The 18,147-nt window shown below is 56.2% G+C and overlaps 1 protein-coding gene across 8 annotated transcripts in view; it reads left to right on the top strand.

Annotated features, from left to right (window-relative positions):
* PFKFB3 (6-phosphofructo-2-kinase/fructose-2,6-biphosphatase 3) overlaps positions 1–18,147 on the top strand; it is a 320,980-nt gene that overhangs the window by 48,405 nt on the left and 254,428 nt on the right. For 5 of the 8 annotated variants that reach the window (XR_015722473.1, XR_015722472.1, XM_087857745.1 and 2 more), the window contains exons 1-13: positions 213–672; positions 7,798–7,923; positions 8,814–8,910; positions 9,591–9,657; positions 10,213–10,287; positions 10,655–10,711; positions 13,043–13,167; positions 13,853–14,060; positions 14,360–14,506; positions 14,664–14,768; positions 16,086–16,215; positions 16,904–16,966; positions 17,094–17,158. Coding sequence is in view for 6 of the 8 variants with exons in the window: in XM_087857745.1 (XP_087713871.1) it covers positions 597–672; positions 7,798–7,923; positions 8,814–8,910; positions 9,591–9,657; positions 10,213–10,287; positions 10,655–10,711; positions 13,043–13,167; positions 13,853–14,060; positions 14,360–14,506; positions 14,664–14,768; positions 16,086–16,215; positions 16,904–16,966; positions 17,094–17,158 (1,341 nt within the window). In the remaining 2 variants the exon portion in view is untranslated. Of the gene's footprint in view, positions 1–212; positions 673–7,797; positions 7,924–8,813; positions 8,911–9,590; positions 9,658–10,212; positions 10,288–10,654; positions 10,712–13,042; positions 13,168–13,852; positions 14,061–14,359; positions 14,507–14,663; positions 14,769–16,085; positions 16,216–16,903; positions 16,967–17,093; positions 17,159–18,147 lie in introns of those variants that run through there. The other 3 variants (XM_045812875.2, XM_045812876.2, XM_087857746.1) reach the window with 2 other exon arrangements.

The following is an 18,147-nucleotide window of genomic DNA, read 5'->3' as shown; positions in this document are numbered from 1 at the left end:
TTTTCAGCCAGAGCTGAGTTTAGGGCGTCATCAGAGGGATGGCAGGAGCAGGGCGCGCTGCTGCGGCCGACCTGCAGGGGGCGCCAGCAGGCCGCCTCCTGCGCCCCCGCCCCCCCACGTGAAAGAGGGCTGGATCCCGAAGAATGCGTCCCCGCCCCGAGGCTGACGTCTGCGTAGCTGCCGGTCCCGACTCTTAAAAGCCCGAGCGCCGCGCGAAGCATCCTAGCAGAGCTGGAGAGGCGACGAGCGGGAGGGGAGGGCGTCGGACTCGAGCTGGCACACGGGGACCGCGGCTGTCACTGCGCTCCGAGCATCCCGGTGGTTTCTCGAGTAGACGAGCTCGGCCCTGCGGCAGCTGCGGGTGCAGCCCTAGCTCCCTGCCCTCTTGCCGGCTCGTGAAGCCTCACGCCCCGGGCGAGCGTTCGTGATTTAGCACAAAGCACGTTTCCAAAAAGCAGCGCACGGGAGAGCTCCCGCGCCGCGCTCCCGCGCACGCACCCCCCTTCCCCTTTGTTTCGGGGGTCGACAGGCTGCTCTCCTCCCCAAGTCTGAATTCTTCGCGGGGGGCGGAGGGCCGCCGAGTCTAGGCTGTGAAGATGCCCTTGGAGCTGACTCAGAGCCGAGTGCAGAAGATCTGGATCCCGGTCGACCACCGCCCCTCGCTGCCCAGATGTGAGTGCAGATTCGCGCGGGGGCCGGGCTGCAGGGGAGCGGCGCGCCGCGTGGAGAGCCAGGCCATTGTGTGGCGGGCGCTGGCGGGGCGCTGTAGTGCCGGCTCCGCTCCTCCAGTGCGCTCGTGCCGGGCCGGGCGCCGCCCTCCTCGGCGGTCCCTGCGGGCCGGGGCCGGGCGCTTCCCGCTCCTCCCCGCGGGCGGGCGGGTCCCGTCGCTCCGGCCGCGGGGCGGGGACGGCGCGGGCTGGGGCGAGGGCGCTGCGCCTCCCCCGGCCGGCGTCGGGGGCGCTGTGGCCCGGCCCGCCGCCCCACGGTGCTCCGCTCGGCTCGCGGCCGGAGCGCAGAGGCACTCGGAAACTCCGAGCGCGCCCCGGCCTCCGCTCCGGAGCGCCGGGGGCGGGACGCGCAGAACCGGGCGGGAAGCCTTTGCTGCGGGGACGCTGGGCCGGGGACTCCCGCGTGTCCCCCAGCCGGAGCCGCTCTCCCGGGCGCCTGCCGGGCCGAGTCTGGCCGAGGGACTCGGCGGGTCCTTCCCTACCTTTTCTCTGCCTTCGCTACCTCCCCGGCTCTCTGCCTTTCTCCCTCTCTCCTCTCCACCTCTGTTTCCGTCGCCTCTTTCTCCTGCTTTCCATACTTCTGTCCCTTCTCTATATTTGTCTCCTGTTTCTTCTGCGTAATTTTTATCTCCCCTTCTCTTTATGTTTATATCTACTCCCTCTCTACTTCCCTATCTCCTCGCTCTTTCCTTTTTTCTTAAGTATATTTTCTTTCTCCTTTCCCTCCCTCTCCCGGCTTGCACCTCCCGTTCCTGTGCTGGGGCGAGAAGAGAGCCACCTGGAACCAGGCCTGTGCTCCAGGGTTTGGGGAGGGTCCGTGGGTCAGTGACCGCATAGTTGGAAGCATTTTGTGCGCGCCGCGCGTACACACATACACACACACACACACACACACACACACACACACACACAATCCACCGTGCTTGGAATTTGTTGGCAGTTCACCTTCCTGCCCTGTCATCGGCCATAAATGCTTTGGAAAGGTTTACCTTTTACCTTGGGCTCTGTCCCTAAGCTGCGGAGAGAGGCACCTATTGAAAGGGTGGTCCCAGTGGTTTGAAGGCATCACCTGCTCTCCAGGTAACCCACCCAGGAGTCTACCAGGTAGAGGGTGGATAGGGTCAGCCCAGCCCTGCGTGTTCTACTTCAGGCGGGGTCAAGTTACCTGAGAGATAAACGTGGGATCCTGTGTCCAAATCCTCAAAGTGGCTTCTAGGCAGTGAGGGCTCCTGAGTGCCAGGGTGCCTGCTGCCACATTTCTTAGGGGATGGTCACTGAAGCCATGGTGACATCTTGCCACCTCAGGCTTTGCCCAGGTCTGAATCACCAACCCCCCCCCCCTGCCTCAGATAGGAGGCAGGGAAAGCTGGCTCTTGGGTGCTCCTAGGTCATCCTGGTGATGGGGACCAGGCAAGGTGCTCCCAACACTGGGGGCCAGTCCTCCATCAGCTTATCCCCTCTGCCAGACCTGGGGTTCTCGGGGCCACAGAAGCCTTAAGAACTGGTTTCTTTGCGAGGTAGCCAAGGATAGGGGCTTTGCAGGTCTGTTTCTTGCTCCCAGCCCTTGTGGATACACTCTTAAATAGCTTTCTACGCTGGGGCTGACCACAGTAGTCCCCGATTGGTAGTGGGGGATGCAGTGCCCTAAATCGTGAGGGAGATGTGGCCGTGGCAGAACACAGAAGCAACCCCACCCTTTTTGACTTTTGAATAAAACCAGTATTTCTGGAGCACTTTGTAAACTGTAATTGGTCATACAAATACAGGTTGGTTCTCTGTATGTACATACGTGTGTTTGTAGGTAAGTGTGCGCACATGTGCACACATTCAGTAGTTCCCCGAGGTTCATGGTGGAGGCGTGAGGTTCCGTGTGGGGGCGCTGAGATTGGCTGGCATTCGCTCAGTCGTGTGCATCGGAGAGACACAAGTGTGCAGCTATGCCTCCTTGCTCCGGGCTTCAGAGACCCATCCATTAGACGCTATCAGTCTGCACGTCTCACACGCAGATGAGAGATTGCCTAAAATCCCTGTGAGAACCATTAGAGCTTGGTGTGTGCCTGGGGTGGGGGGGGGGTGCTAAAGCCGAGGGATTAAATCTCTTGTCCCCGCCCACTCCTGGCATCCCTGTATGTGGTTCTGGGGTGTAGTCTCAGACACGTTCTTCCTTATAAAAATATCTACAGCCTGTATATTTATTACATGACCTTATTTCAAATAGTGGTGTCTTTCTGGGTTTATATAGTCACATTTGTCTCTCAGCAGAATGGGGAAAAGAGTATTTCTTCCTGGGGCATCTTTCCTGGTTCCCTTCCCTCCCCCATCACCTTCCTCCCCTTCTTTAATGGTATTTGGAAACTTGGATGGATTTTCTCCTTTCTAAACCTGTTCCCACCTTTCTAAGTGGTGTCCTAATTGAGAGTCTGTAGCAGATTCCTCTGAGCTTTATTAATTAAAAGATGGCATGGTGGACATTACTGTTCGTGTACGAAGAACAGTAAAACAACAACAGAAAGTTCCAGATGGGCTAGTTTGACAATATTTCTGTGTCTAAAGCACATCAGTCGGGTGCCCTGTTGGCTGCACCCATTCTGTGGTCAATCCTTCTACAAAGCGTGCAGTTTCCTTCAATTGCAAACTGTAACAGGACTTACTGACCAGGAAGCAATCGACAAGGAAGTAAATGACCGGCCGGCAAGGGCCAGCTGTGCGTTTAGTACACCATTACTCAAAGTTGAGAGCCTCTGTGTGGGAGTCCCGACTTTTTTGGGCGAGGCATTTAACCACTGAAAACCTGCGTCTCCACAATCTAGCTCCTGGGTTACGTCCCATCTCCTGATAGACTTCATCTCAGTAGGGGCTTGAACTTGGGTGGGGGGGCATTCCAACTTGAAGAAAGAAGGGGGGGGATGTTCAGGAGACGTCCCAACCTTATCTTTGAGTGGCCACTACGGTTGTCGGTTTGTAGCAGGGATTCTCAGCCCTGGCTGCATGTTGGAGTTATTTGGGGGAGATTTGGGGGGAAAACAGTCCATAGTGGTGAGCCCAAGCGAAGTTGAAAGTGCTACACGTGGGGCTTTCGGTTCAGCTGCTGGTTGAGAACTGCCAGTTTAGTTTCAGGTGAGGGATTTCAGGTGCGAAAGACCTAGGTGAGCCCCAGTTCTGTCCCTCACTTCGTGTGCAGTGGGACCTGTCTCCACCTGTGGGTCTTGCTTCCTCGTGTCCAGCACGATGGAAACCATAACGGCTCCTGCCGATGGAGGCTGCGGCGGGAAGCATTTTTTACACCTCCTGCCTGGTACTTCCCAGGAACCTTTACGAAGCATCCCTCCATTTCACGGGCAAGGAGACTAAGACGCGGAGAGCTCAAGTAGCTTGGCCAAGTTCCCAGGAAGTGCTGGGGCCCTGCCTGGACCACTGTTTATGTGACTCGGCGCTCTGTTCTCGCAGCCAGTCTCCTAGTGCTCGCCTCCCAAGGTTGTCAGATGATTTACTAAGATGCCCAGATCCTCACTATTGCCGGCAGAGGCCCTGTCAGATTAGGAGAGCCATTTGTTGGACAAAGGTTAGGCATAAGTTACAACGTGCATGCGAAGTAATGAATGATTTGGTATCCAGCAGTGGGGCAGACGAGCTTTCTGGGCCTGCCTTCTCTTACCCCAGGCCAAGTCCGTGAAACCTTCCCAGCGAGCCCTTCGGAGGTGGCGGGCTCACAGAGGTCTCTGTGGACAGCATTTGGCTTGCTCTTGCAAACCTTCCTGTAGACACATGGCAGTGGAAACTCCTGCTGGGACGGTCTGGGAATTGACCCCGTCCGCGTCCGCAGCTTGCGCTCTGTCTGAAACACCCTTTCCATTCGTTTCCCCGGAACTTTGCACTGAAGCATGATTACCTGCTTGCAGACAAGAACACCAATGACTTGGCATCTTTTGAAGTTGGCATTTTGGTGGAGTGCCTTTGGTGGAAGGAGCTATGCGAGCAACAGCAAAGTGTCTTCAATACTTTCTTTTCTGAGCCTGGGCTGTGGGTGTCGGTGTGGTGGGTGAGGACAGCTGTGGAGTGCCTGCTGGTGTCAGTGTGTTACACGCTATCAGAGAGGTGAGTCATTGAATCTGGGGAGTAGGGCCGGAACTGGAGCCCTCGAATGCAGCCTCTGTGCAGGGTGAGGGGTTTACCCTGGCCTGTCTAGCTGACCATTTAAGGAACGGCCACTCAGGTCGCCCCATTGGCTGCTGCTCACTGCCCTCGGGGCTGGCCTCCCAGTTATCACTTGCTTTGCTGTGTCCACTGGCCAGCGTGCATTATGGGCTGATACAATGGTGCGGCTGGCTGTGGCCACCCAGCCCTTAGCGCAGGTGCTCCTCGGGAACGCTGACTCCGGCTGCCCAGTTCAGCTCCCCCCCGGGGCCACGCCCAGCCTCAGCGCCAGCGCTCCTCACGGACGTCTGTGCTGCTTCCTCGCAGCGTTCAGCACGCCCCAGAATGACTCTGTGCATTCGTGTGCTTGTACTTTGTCTCCTCCCCACCCCAGACCAGGTGCTTGTCAGCGCAGGGACTGTGGCCACATGATGCTGGGCGCTCACAGGGCACCCGGCACGTGTGTCTGTTGGGTGAATGAATGAATGCAATGACAGGAGTTGAGGGTGAGCTTCTGTGAGCTCTTGCTCAAGGGTCGGCCTTAACCCTGGATGATGCTTTTAGCTTGAGCTCCGTTCCCCTCCCCCCACAACCACAGTCAAGGTGTTTATAGTCTGTGAACCCAGCGGTCTTGAAACAATTGCTTCTTTCGCCCTTGAACAGAGTGAACATATGTGTATCTCCTTAAACATGCTTACGTGGACATCTGAATCCATCCGAGTATAAAAACTTTGGGGGGATCAAAAAGAAGTTAAGATGTTAAACTTTTGTTTAAGATGAAATGAAACACTTAAGAACTTTTGGGAAAATTTTGTGTTAAACTCCGCTCGTGTCTTCCGTCGTGCCTGTGCTGTTGGGGGAGAAGAGGAGAGAGCAGAGAGCCGGGGAACCTGGTAGGAGAAGTGGAAGGAAGCGCTTTTCTTCCCTGGGTTAAAAAGGTCTGCAGAGAAGAAACTGAGAGTCTGGGGGAACTGAGGCAGGGGCAGGTGATGATAGCATGAAGGCACTTGAGATCACCTGTGGGTTTAAAAAAAAGAGTGGGGAGGGGTGAAGGAGAATAAGACGCAAGTTTAATCCAAAGGTTTCCCTGCTCTGAGACCCAGGAGCACCAGGGTGCAGGGACAGCTGCGGCCCATCTCGCCGCTCCGCTGAATCTTGTGCGAGAAGCCAAAGGAGTAGGGAGAATGGCTTCTGCTTTGCCAAATAAGAGAGTGATGATTTATTTGGGTTTGAGATTCAACTTGAATTCTTGGCTTAAGATATTTACTCTGCCATGTCCTTATGGCTTTTTTCCTCCCAAAGCATTGACTGCCAGAGATTTCTGCATATGATTATTTGATAGAAGAACTAATCCCCTGTTTGATAAATTGGTCAACCTCTGTCTCCACTTACTGGGCATGAGTCCATCAAAAGTATTCCATGCATGTGCACAGCTGAGAGGGGGCGGGGGGTGGAGAGAGAGAGAGCGTATGTGTGTGTGTCCGTCGGTCCCTGCATATTTAGATGCTCTTGGGAGCAGCGGCATGGTGGAGACATCAGATACGAACAGAGGAGAGCCAGAGTGGCTTGAGGAAAGAATTAGTAGAGTAAATGTTGATTTCAGGCATAAGTGAGAAGACTTTCCTCCTGAGTCCCCTGCAGCTGTCCTAGTGCAAACAGTAGGGTATGTCTTGTGTCCCCGCTGGTTTTCAGGAAGGCCATCACTTTTCTCTTCTTGCCCCTTGACTCAAGAAAGCCCATTGGCGCTCCTTTGCTCTCTGCGTGCTTATGCTGGGCAGGGAAATGCCTGTTTTTTACAAACTTGTTTGTCTCCAGCCCCTGGGAGCTGGGGAATCCCAGCCAAGGGCTTTCGTGGCTCCTGAATGTCTCCTGGCCTCCTGATGGCCTTTCTTCCTCCTCACTCTGCATGGAGAAGGTCACTGATGGTCTAAAACATGACAGAAGAAACCACCCCCTCTATGCTTTGTTTCCTTCCTCCTTGCCCCCAGCCCACAGGTCCAGGGGGCAGATCCTAGAATAACACGGTGGGTGTTTGGACATGTGATCTCAGTTTGGTCACAGGCTGAGCATGGGACCGTTGGGGCATCCAGCTTAGGGGAGGTGCCCTCCTTCAAGCCTGTGCCTCTCAGTGGCCTGGTGGCGCTCCCTCCTTCCCCATCTGGCACTCGCTTGCTTAGAAAGAGACAGAGCCCCCGTCTAAACATCTGCCTGGATCTGTGGTATGATCACAGTAGCTTTGCCCGCATCCGTGTGGCCGGTGCCCGGGAAGCAGTGCCACGTAGCTGACCAGGAGAGCTAGGTTGACTGTGGGAGTCAGCGAGCACCAGGCAGTGTTGCTGGGCTGGGAATGGGAGGTGGCTGGTCTCTTGCTCCTAGTGGGCAGCCCCTGGCACTCTTGTCACCAGGATGCTGGAGTCACCTTAGAGTCTGAAGGGCAAGACACCAGCCAAGGAAACATACTGCACCTTAAGTGTCCAGAATGGGGTTCTTTGGGTTCCTTTCTTAAAACCCAGTGAAAACCTCTCTCCCTGGTGTTTTTGTCTTATTGAAACACCCCCCTACTGTTAATCTCACCCCCATTGGTGTTGGGGAGTCCCTTCTTTATGCCCCCCCAAAGTTCTTTCTGCTCTGGGCTTAGTAACGGGGCTCCTGGCTGGGTTTAGGGCCCTCCGGGATTGCGGTGGTATTTGGGGTTGGGACAGCCCCTGCCATGCATGACCTGAAAGCAAGATGGAGATATGTGCCTGCCGGGGGGGGGAGGTCTCTGGCCAACAGGGGATCTCAGCCCCACTAGACTGTAAAATGCCCCGGGGCTTTGAGGTGGGAATGAAATAGATATTTCTGCAGAATTCCCGAAAGTTCCCTGTGGGGCATAGGCTTCTGTTCACCAACGTGCATAGCTTCATCGCTGACACCTTTTTCTGTTCTCCCCTAGCCTGTGGGCCGAAGCTGACCAACTCCCCCACCGTGATCGTCATGGTGGGCCTCCCAGCCCGGGGTAAGACTTACATCTCAAAGAAGCTGACTCGCTACCTCAACTGGATCGGCGTTCCCACGAAAGGTGAGGCCATGGGCCAGGGCCGGGCTAGTCTCATTGATCGCTGCAGTCGAGCCCGCCGGCCTCTGAAACCGGGAAAATTGGCTGCCAGGACTTGCCTTGCAGGGCCACTCTGCGGCTGGCCTGTCCCCCGTGGTTGTGGGGGACCCCTTCTGGCCACGCTGTATACCTACCCTGATTTTATGTTGGGATGTTTTCCCACCTGCTGGTCTGTTATCCCCACTGCCCTGCCGCCCTCCGAGCTCAGCCCCTCACCTCCTTCAAAAAGCCTTCTTTGGCCACATAGTCTGTGGGGACCTGTGCCCCTCAAGTTCCAATAGCACTTCGTTGTGACATTCTTCTCCTGACTGTCATAAAGGGCTCCATTACCATCAGTTACCTTTTTATGACTGGTCTTTGCAATGACCCGGGGAAGGTTGTGTGGCCGGCCGCACGAGTTTTGGCATCTGCTGTCCCCACAGTGCCCAGTGCCGTGTGTCATACAGTGAGTGCCCTGCAGGTACTGTGTCTTCCACCGGGCGCGGGCTGCTGGGTCAGTGGGAGAATGGCCGATCTGAGCTTCCCGCGCTCTCCTGGGGGCCGAGTGCAGACATCGTTCTCCGGTCGCCTCTTCCCACGGTCTCGGGAAGCTGGTGGCACCAGGGCCGTGGGAGACAAGCGCTGGGAAAGCAGGCCGCCATGAGCAGAGTTGGGTCTGGGGAAGCTGGGCGGCCTTCTCGGCCCCCTGTCCTGCACGTGGGGGGCCAATTCCTGGTGTCCGGGTCTCAGCGCCACCTCATTCAGGTTGGCGTTGGCGTGTTGGCTTGGCGTCCTTTTTTGGGGAGAGTTCCCGGGTGTGTGTGGCTCCTTCCTCCCCAGGGGGCCGCTGAGGGTCGTCGCTTTTGCCTCCGCAGTGTTCAACGTCGGGGAGTACCGCCGGGAGGCCGTGAAGCAGTACAGCTCCTACAGCTTCTTCCGCCCCGACAACGAGGAGGCCATGAAAGTCCGCAAGTAAGGCCTGGACTCCGGTTTGCTTTGCTTGCTGAGGGCGGGTTCTGGAAGAGAAAGAGGAAGCGGGCCTGCGGGCGGCTCCACGGGCCGTCTGGCCTCTGCGAGCGTATGAGGATGAGTCCCAGCCCCTGTGGGACTCATTCCTTCATCTGCTCCCAGGGGTCCAGGTCAGCTGATGGCTGACAGAGGTCAACAGCCATGTCTCATGGAGAATGAACAAAATCATTTTTGTGGAAAATCTTCTGTTGACATTTGAAAGGGACTTTTTTTGTTTTTTTAAGCCCAGGGTGGTCATGAAACCCAAGTGCTGTGGTGCTCAACCCTGACAGCATCTTAGATTCCCCTGGGAGCTTGGGGAGATCCTGGCGCCAGCCCTACCCTAGACGGTGCCCTGAGAATCTGTGGGCAGCCCTGGACGTCAGTTCTGTAAAAGCACCCCATGAGATTTCAGGTTGCAGCCGGCCGGAAGCCCCATCTCTTGAGGGGGACCGTAGCCACCTGTGCGAGGCTCGCTCCGGCCTCCAGGGCTGTGGGGGCTGGGCCCGGCGGCTCTGGCCAGGCCAGCAGTTTAGCGGTAGCACTGCCGGTCACTCTGTTCGTTAGGAGGAGGAGGGTTGCTCGGGCTCCCCGCGTGGCGTGGGCTGGTCTGAGGCATGCGTTCTCGTTCCTGTGTGTTGCAGGCAGTGCGCTCTAGCCGCCTTGAGAGACGTCAAAAGTTACCTGATGAAGGAAGGGGGCCAAATTGCAGTAAGTCTGCGGAATTACCAGCCCTTGTGTCCAGCACCATAGCAGGATGGTGCCCTGGAGAGAGGAAGATGTAGACAGGCCAGAGCAGTGCCGAGAGCCATTGCAGGGACACCTCCAATAGGGACGGGTGCCCCTGGCCTGAGAGTTCGGGGAAGCAGGTGGCTAGAGTAGCACAGGGACCCAGGAAGGTGGTTAACCGGGAGTGGACTCCGGGCACGGCTGGTTGGTGTGCTCTGCTCACCCCTCCTCTGTGAGGACCCCACCCTCCAAGGCAGGCTGGGCCTGGGGTGGCTCCTGCCGGGGTAGCCGGGGTCGCTTCCTTGTGCGCCCTCCCCTGTGCATTGCATTATTCGTTTGCTCTAAGTACCCTTCCCTCCCTCCCATCTGTCCCTGACTGCTGGAGGTAGTGGGACCGCTGGGGGCAGGGTGCGGTCTCTCCTGGAACCACATTTTTGGCTTACACCTAGAGGTGACAGGCCTGACCTACTTGTGGTTTGGTAAATACTGTTCATCTCACACTTGGGCTTTCTTCACTGCCCTCTTTCTCCCTATCAGGTTTTCGATGCCACCAATACTACCAGAGAGAGGAGACACATGATCCTTCATTTTGCCAAAGAGAATGATTTCAAGGTGAGCCAGACTTCTTTGCATGCTCTGGAGCGTGCGGGAGCAGGGACAACAAGCACCTCAGGGACAGGCTGATTCCCATGTCTGGGGCTCCTCTGCCCCATGCCTGGTACTTTCCCTGCTGCTGCCCTTGTTTTGTTGCCTACAGATTGGGCCTTACTGGTGGGTGCTCTGAGGGGTTACCGTGACTAGAAAGTGGGGAGGGTGAAGGACTCGGGATGGAGCAAGTGGTTCGTTTTATGTGTTTGGGTATTTATAAATGAGGTCAGTCCTCCTCGAATGTGGTGATGACATCACAGTGACACCAAAGTCAGCCCTTTGTGTTAATCACATTTGTTGTTTCCTAACATTTTGCTTTACTTTCTTCCAGGTGTTTTTCATCGAGTCTGTGTGTGATGACCCTATGGTTGTAGCCTCTAACATCATGGTAAGACCACACAGGACCCCACTCTAGGGTGGCAGTGAGAGAAAAGTGGGGAACCAGGTCAGGCCCAGAGCAGTAACTAGACGCTGAGAGTGAGCTGGCTATGCCAGCTTGTTGATTTTGTCTGAGAGGTGGGATCCAGGGAGGCGGGAGGTGCAGAGTGGTATTTAATTTAGAAGCATGTTCTGTGACCTGGACTGGCTTTATCTGGGGTCCTTGCAGACAGTTAGCAGAAAGCAGTCTTTGCGGGACATAACAGATAAAGCCGGGGGACTGGGAATAGTTTCTGTGAGTGGCAGTAGCTTGGCAGTTGGGTGGGGACAGGGCTGCTTGGGACAAAGGGCAGCTCACCCCTCCAGATGGGAAAGGAGGCAGCGGGCGGGACTCTTTAGCTGTTAAGGTCCTTGGTTAGTAAGAATGATCATGTATCGATAAAACTCTATAGGACGCAGCTAGCTTAAAAGGCAGAACCCCATCGCCGGGTATAAGGAGGGCACGTATTGCATGGAGCACTGGGTGTTGTACGCAAACAATGAATCATGGAACACTACACCAAAAACTAAGGATGTACCATATGGTGACCAACATAACATAATAAAAAATTTAAAAAAGGAAAAAAAGGGGCAGGACCCCCAAGTGTGGGAAGAAGGGAGGTAATAAAACAGTCTTCCGCTTTTGCATCTGCAACATTCCCTTCTCCTCTCCCAGTGCCAAGGGGGAGGTTTGCCCAGATCAGTTGAGGGTAATCGGCAGCTTAATTTGATTAATTAAATTTTACCACTGGAGAGCAATATATCATAAATGAAAACAGTTACCATGAAGACTTTACCACAGATCCCCTTCTCAAGTAGATCATTTTCTCTCCAGCATAAATATGTGAGAATAAGATGTGTCTCCAATGAAAAGCAGGTCTGATGCTTGTACAGGGAACGCTCTGGTTTGCTGTACACAAGCGTGCGTTTTTAGAGGGTTGCTGAAGATTCATTGGCTTCTGGTTTTGGAACTTTTCTCCAAGGCAGTGGGAATATTTACAAGCGTTTCTAAGAAATGAGTTCATATTTTAGGAAGAGCTATTCAAATTGTGGAAAATCAGTCTGGATTAGTTTCAGCGTCCAAAGGAAGAGGCTCAAAGTACAGGGACACAGAACAGAAGTTGCTGTAATCTGAACAAAGGGTTTTGCTGGGTTTCCTCGGTTTGGTTCCACTAGTCCCATGTGGTAGCGAGGCACGGTGCAGGTGCACAATTAAATTTCCACAGCGAGCTGTCCCCACGCGCTCGGCTGGGAGCTCACCACTTATCTCATGCTCTGTTAACACATCTGGTCGTTTGCCCCATTTCAGAAATCCGTGGCTCTGCTTAAGCCTGGGAGCAGCTTTGCAGCTTAGCCCTTCCCACTGTGCTCTTTGCGGCGGCCGTGCTAGGAGAAAGGGATTTGGGAACTTAGATCGTTTTGCATTGTGGTAAAATATACATAAGACCAGATTTGCCGTCTGACCCGTGTAAGTGTTCCAGCCCGTGGCATTCAGCACGCTCACATCTCCGTTGCAGCGGTCACCCCGCCTGCCCCCCGATAGGCAGAACATTTTCATCTTCCCAGACTGAGACTCGGCGCACCGTGAAGCACTAACTCCCCACTGAACTCGGGTTTTTGAAGTGTCGGCCTCTCTCCAGTGCTAGTTGTCATAGAGAAAGAGGACACATGCATTAACAAATTCTGAGTTTCCCTCAACTCTGCCCCATTTCCCAGAGCTATCTCTTATAGGAGATGGTGGGTCCAAGGGTCGTTTCTGCTTCGTCTCTTTCTGATGAGAGCAAAGCTTTGAAAGGACAGGGTGTGTGGTCCAGGTGGAGAAGCATGTGCTGCTCCATATGGGTGGTGGCAGGAAGCGTCATGCCTGGCGCTTAGGGGAGGGCATCGCTAGCGTCTCCAGAGTGTGCCTTTGCTAACCGGCAGCCTACTCTCGGCGTGGGGAACGTCGCAGATGCTTATCCAGAACTCGAATTGAGGGTTGGCGGTCTGGTGGTGACCTGGCTACTGGGTCGATCCCGAATCGTGGCCCATTCAGATGTGTTCATTAGAATCCTTGTGGGTTTCCTGTCTCTGTCCCTCTGGGCAGCGATCCTCTGTCTCCCATGGGGGCTTTCCCAGTGTAATCATCGGGCTCTGACTCAACCCTTGGTCTATTTCTTTTTTTCCTCTTAAATGCCGGGTAGGATCGTCATTATTCTGGGCTGCTCTGTACTTTCCCTGTTTCCAAGCCCCAAATCCTGCTTCGTCTAAGCAGAAAGCCTTCACAGCGTGATTCATCAGCTGCCTCTTTGTGGTGTTGCAGGAAGTTAAAATCTCCAGCCCGGATTACAAAGATTGCAACTCGGCAGAAGCTATGGACGACTTCATGAAGAGAATCAGTTGCTACGAAGCCAGCTATCAGCCCCTCGACCCTGACAAATGTGACAGGTAATTCCTAAGAGGTGACCTTTCTGAGTCCCCTACTTTAGTGTTTTCTTGCTGTCCCCACAAAGCACTTGCTCCGGGACACTTTCATCAGCTCTCTTTTAAAACATCTTTTAAAAAAATCCTTGGGCGTCTGGGTGGCACAGTCAGTGAAGCATCTGCCTTCGGCTCAGGTCATGATCCCGGGGTCCTGGGATCCAGTCCCGCGTGGGACTCCCTGCTCCGGGGGCAGGCTGCTTCTCCCTCTCCTTCTGCCCCTCCCCCCTGCTCATTCCCTCTCTCTCTCAAATTAATAAATAAAGTATTTTAAAAAATAACAAAATAAAACCTTGATTGCATTTTCGGTATCAATGTTTCAGGTGCTCACTGTGTCAGGGTGTGGAAGGTGCATGTCGAGCCCCGTCTTGCTCCTGTCCCTTTGCTGTGTCCTTTCTCTTCTGTCCTCTTGCTTTGCTGTCCCCCTCTTCTGGGAGGCAGCGGCCCCTCGACCACACCCTGCGCACTTGTTCTCTGCCTCTGAGACAACAGACCCCATCTGCGCCCTCACAGAGCTCACAGCCAGACGTCGTGGTTCCGTTGGGGCTGAGCCTCTGCGACGGGCCTGGGGCTCCAGGGTGCACCCCCGCGCTGGCTGGCCTGGGCTGTGCCATCCGGGGCCTTGGGATCAGCTGCTTGCCTTCCTGCGCAGGGACCTGTCCCTGATCAAGGTGATCGACGTGGGCCGGCGGTTCTTGGTGAACAGAGTTCAGGACCACATTCAGAGCCGCATCGTGTACTACCTGATGAACATCCACGTGCAGCCCCGCACCATCTACCTGTGTCGGCACGGCGAGAGCGAGCACAACCTCCAGGGCAAGATCGGAGGGGACTCGGGTCTGTCCAGCAGGGGCAGGAAGGTAGGCGGGGAGCGGGGGCGGGGCGGGCTGCAGACGGATGGCGTGCGTCCCTGTGTGTGTAGCGTGCGCATGCGCACCTGTGCGTCGGGGCCGGGGGGGGGGGGTGTCTCCCGGGTCTTTGGGGAGGGGGTGCCTGTGGGGGCTGCTCCTTCGTGGCTCCCGGGCTCCTCCGCACTGTTCCGATGACAGCAAAGTAGTGCCCCTAAAATGGAGCGGGACGAGTCCCGCGCTGCTTCTCCTGGGGGGGAGGGGGCAGGAGCCCGAGTCCAGCGCGTCCCTCTTGTCCCGCGCCCTCTCAGTTCGCGAACGCCCTGAGCAAGTTCGTGGAGGAGCAGAACCTGAAGGACCTCAAGGTGTGGACCAGCCAGCTGAAAAGTACCATCCAGACGGCAGAAGCCCTTCGTCTTCCCTACGAACAGTGGAAGGCGCTCAACGAGATTGATGCCGTGAGTGCCGGCGCCTGACGCGGCCGTGGGGGGCGGGGCGCGGGTGCCCGAGGGCACACCAGGTCTCCTCGCGCCGGATCTGCCCGACGTGGGGGCCCTGGCGCACGTGCCCGCGCTGCGTTGAGCGACTCGCGGTGACCTCTGGTGTTCCCGCCAGGGCGTCTGCGAGGAGATGACGTACGAGGAGATCAAGGACACGTACCCCGAGGAGTACGCTCTGCGGGAGCAGGACAAGTACTACTACCGCTACCCCACCGGGGAGGTACGTGTGCCGGCGTGGGACAGCCGGCGGCCGGGGCAGGGCTGCTGGGCCCAGACGGCCCCCTTCCTGGTGGCCGTGCGCAGCGGCCGCGGGCTCCGGGCGGCAGGGGCACAGGGGCTCCTGCACCCCACCTCCCCCAGACCCCTTCCGACGCGTGCTCCTGGCACTCTCACCTCCCAGTCGAGTTTTCCTAAATGGAACCTTGGAGACGGCTCCAGGAGCAGCACAGTTGTATTTTCCTGTGAGCAACAGCGAGAGACGTGTTTCTCTCTAATGAAGCGGGAGACGACACCAGTCAGGGGCGATCGCTCACTCGGCGCAAGGGATCCCCCCTTGGCTACAGACGAGATGGCAGACGTGTCATCTCTGGTTGTGTGTTGTCATTGATTGATGCCATGTGTGTTCCTGTCTGGCCAAGTGAGCCCCGGATGGAGCCTCTGGCATGTAGGTGCTCTGGGGGTCTGCTACAGGCTGTGGGGTGACACCTAGTGGGTCCTTGCTGTCTGCAGGTGTCTCCGTCTTTGTCATGTCTCCCTTTCCTCGTGCTCAGGGCACTGACTTCCTCTGTGGCCCTGGCCCCTGTTCCTGGAACCTGATTAGTAAGAGAAAGAGGGGGGACCACGGAGGGAGTGGCACAAATGGGAGCCTTGGTGGTCTTAAAAGCCATAGTCCAGCCCCTTCTTTGTATTGAGAGGAAATTCACATATGAACTTTGCCATTTTAATGTAGATGATTCAGTGGTGTTTAGTATATTCACAATCCTGTGGAATCATTACCATGAATTCTAGAACATTCTATCACTCCAAAAGAGCCTTCCTGCCTGTGACTCCCTACCCCCAGGTCCTGGCAACCATGGACCTACTCTGTGTCTCTGTGGAGTTGTCTGTTCTGGACAGTTCATAGAAATGGGGTTGTACAACACATGGTCTTTTGTGTCTGGCTTTCACTTAGTGTAATATATTCGAGGGTTCTCCATGTTGTAAACATGTATCAGGACATCATCCCTCCCTCCCCAACGTGGAGGGTCAGGGAGCAGCCGTGACAGAGGGTGGTTTATGTTCCTCTCAGAGGACTGCTTCTCCACATCCCTGCCAACAGGGCGACGATCTCCCTTTTCTAGAAAGCCAGTGGCAGCGGGTTCCCGGTGCCCAAAGGGTATGCACCACAGAAACACCACGGGCTGTTGATCGATTCTCAGTTGATTCCGCGTCCTCTGGTTTCTAACCACAGGAGAAGTGTGGCTGAGGTGGCAGAGCTCCCACCCTTCCCACATGCAGCTCTGCTCCAACGCAACGTCTGTGTCCCTCTGTCTTGCAGTCCTACCAGGACCTGGTCCAGCGCCTGGAGCCAGTGATCATGGAACTGGAGCGCCAGGAGAACGTGCTGGTCATCTGCCATCAGGCCGTCCTGCGTTGCCTCTTGGCCTACTTCCTGGATAAGAGTGCAGGTGCCTCCGTCCTTCCAAGCTTCCTCTGGGTTGTGGGGGGGATTAGGAGCCCGTCCCCCAAAAGGGAGGAGGGAAACTGGCCTTGGAGTGTGGGGTGCTGCAGACCAAGGCCTTCCCCACCCAGACCACACGGGTCGTCTGTTTTGCGAAGTGTTAGGGCAGGCCTCCCGGCCCAGCGCTTCCTGGCCAGCCCTCAGTGCTCTTTGATACAGTTTGATGCACGGTGGGCTTCAGGGCTTTGTGAGACAGCCTCCTGAAAGCCCTCAGCTACTCACATCTCAGGGGCTTTGGGCCGGGGGTTGGGGGCAGCTCTTCGGTCCACCTCTAAAGAACAAAGTGCTCAGAAAACTCAATGAGACTTAAAATTTAAGCTTCCGTCTACCCAAGCTTCACCCGAATCCCCATGCACCTAAACTGGGGAATGACTTTTTTTTTTTTAACCTCTAACACATGGTGTGAGGGTGGGGTTGGGGTTGGTTTGGTCATGTTCTTTTGGCTAGGTGTTTCTGCAGGGTGCCTGCCTTGAGCAGGAGGGGGCCGGGTGTGGGGTGTCGGGGAGACAGAGACACTGGCACTCAGGTGGGGACCCCGAGGGACCGACTCTGTGGCAGAAGCTCTCCCCGGGGACCTGTGAGTGTCTGTCCTTGAGGCTGCTATCTCACCGTGAGGCCCTTTCCCTTCTTTTCAGAGGAGATGCCTTACCTGAAATGCCCCCTTCACACCGTCCTCAAACTGACACCCGTTGCTTATGGTGAGTGTGGTGACACAGCCCCTGCCACCCCCTGCTCCCTGGGGATGGTAGCTGCTGGTGGCTCCAGGGCTGGAAGCGGCCTGTCCGCTTGAACCGGAAGCCAACCTCTGGCCCCGCCCTCACGCAGGCTGCCGTGTAGAATCCATCTACCTGAACGTGGAGTCCGTGAGCACGCACCGGGAGAGGTCAGAGGTAAGTGCGCCCCGCATCCCCATCCCGGCCTCCATCCCTGGAGACACCCTGCGCAGTGACAGGGCCGGTGGGTGCGAGCTCCGGGGAGGCCCCCACGTTGCGTTGTCTGTAACCACGAACCTGGGTCCTTTAGCCCTGGGTTCTTGCTGGAGTAGTTTGTCGGCCGGTCTTTGTGACTTTCTGCCCTGCTTTTCCTTTTCATCCGTGTGTCCTGCCCTGTCTTGTATGTGGCTTCTTGGCATCTTCTTTTTCTTCCTTTCTGTACTCCCCCTGCCCCCCCATTTCGACGTAACCCAGGAAGTGGGCATTAAAGCAGAAGACACATTCCGCTCTTGCAAACATAACCGTAGCACAGCCAGTGTCTTTTCCTTTGGGGCAGCTGAGACTCCTCTCACATTCTAGAGTGACTGGTGCAAACGGGCAAATGCGCTCAGTTATCCGCCTATGCTTAGGTGGGGAATTAGCAAGAAGACGAACGTCGTGGCAAGGAGGTGGGACTGGAGAGGCAGTGTGGTTTGGAAAGTAGGGACTCGAGGGACAGTGGGTGGAAGGTTTCTTCAGGAGACCCCAGGCCTGGCCGCATCCGATTTCCCCTGGGGAGGCCTCACCCTTGGGGGGCAGGCAGGTCAGAGCCCCCACAGGCAGAGCAGACCACTGCGCGGGCGTGGTTGGGAAGGAACGTTGCATTTACTTTTCACCGACTGGGAAACCACAACGCTTCGCCCGCTGACCCTTTCTCTTACACGGAGTGCGATGTTCCCATCTATGCGGGACACCTCCCTCCCTATTCCCAAGGAGCTTGGCCAGAAGGTTTTGACATGGAAACCCCAGCTTCCGCTGTTGCCTGGCTGGTTGACCGAAGGGAAGGGAGGGTGGACGGCCAGCCTTGGTCCTGTGACGGCCCCCGCTTCTGAACGTGGGTGGTGGGGTGCGGAGCAGCCTGCCAGCCTGACGATGCCAGTAGGGCTGGGCCTCCACTGGGCTCTGAT

This window comes from Ursus americanus, chromosome 31, assembly GCF_024610735.1.
Source record: "Ursus americanus isolate L20-20 chromosome 31, mUrsAme1.1.p, whole genome shotgun sequence".
Taxonomy (NCBI): Eukaryota; Metazoa; Chordata; class Mammalia; order Carnivora; family Ursidae; genus Ursus; species Ursus americanus.
The sequence above is the reverse complement of the archived record's forward strand: the minus strand, read 5'-3'. Positions and strand labels throughout refer to the sequence as shown.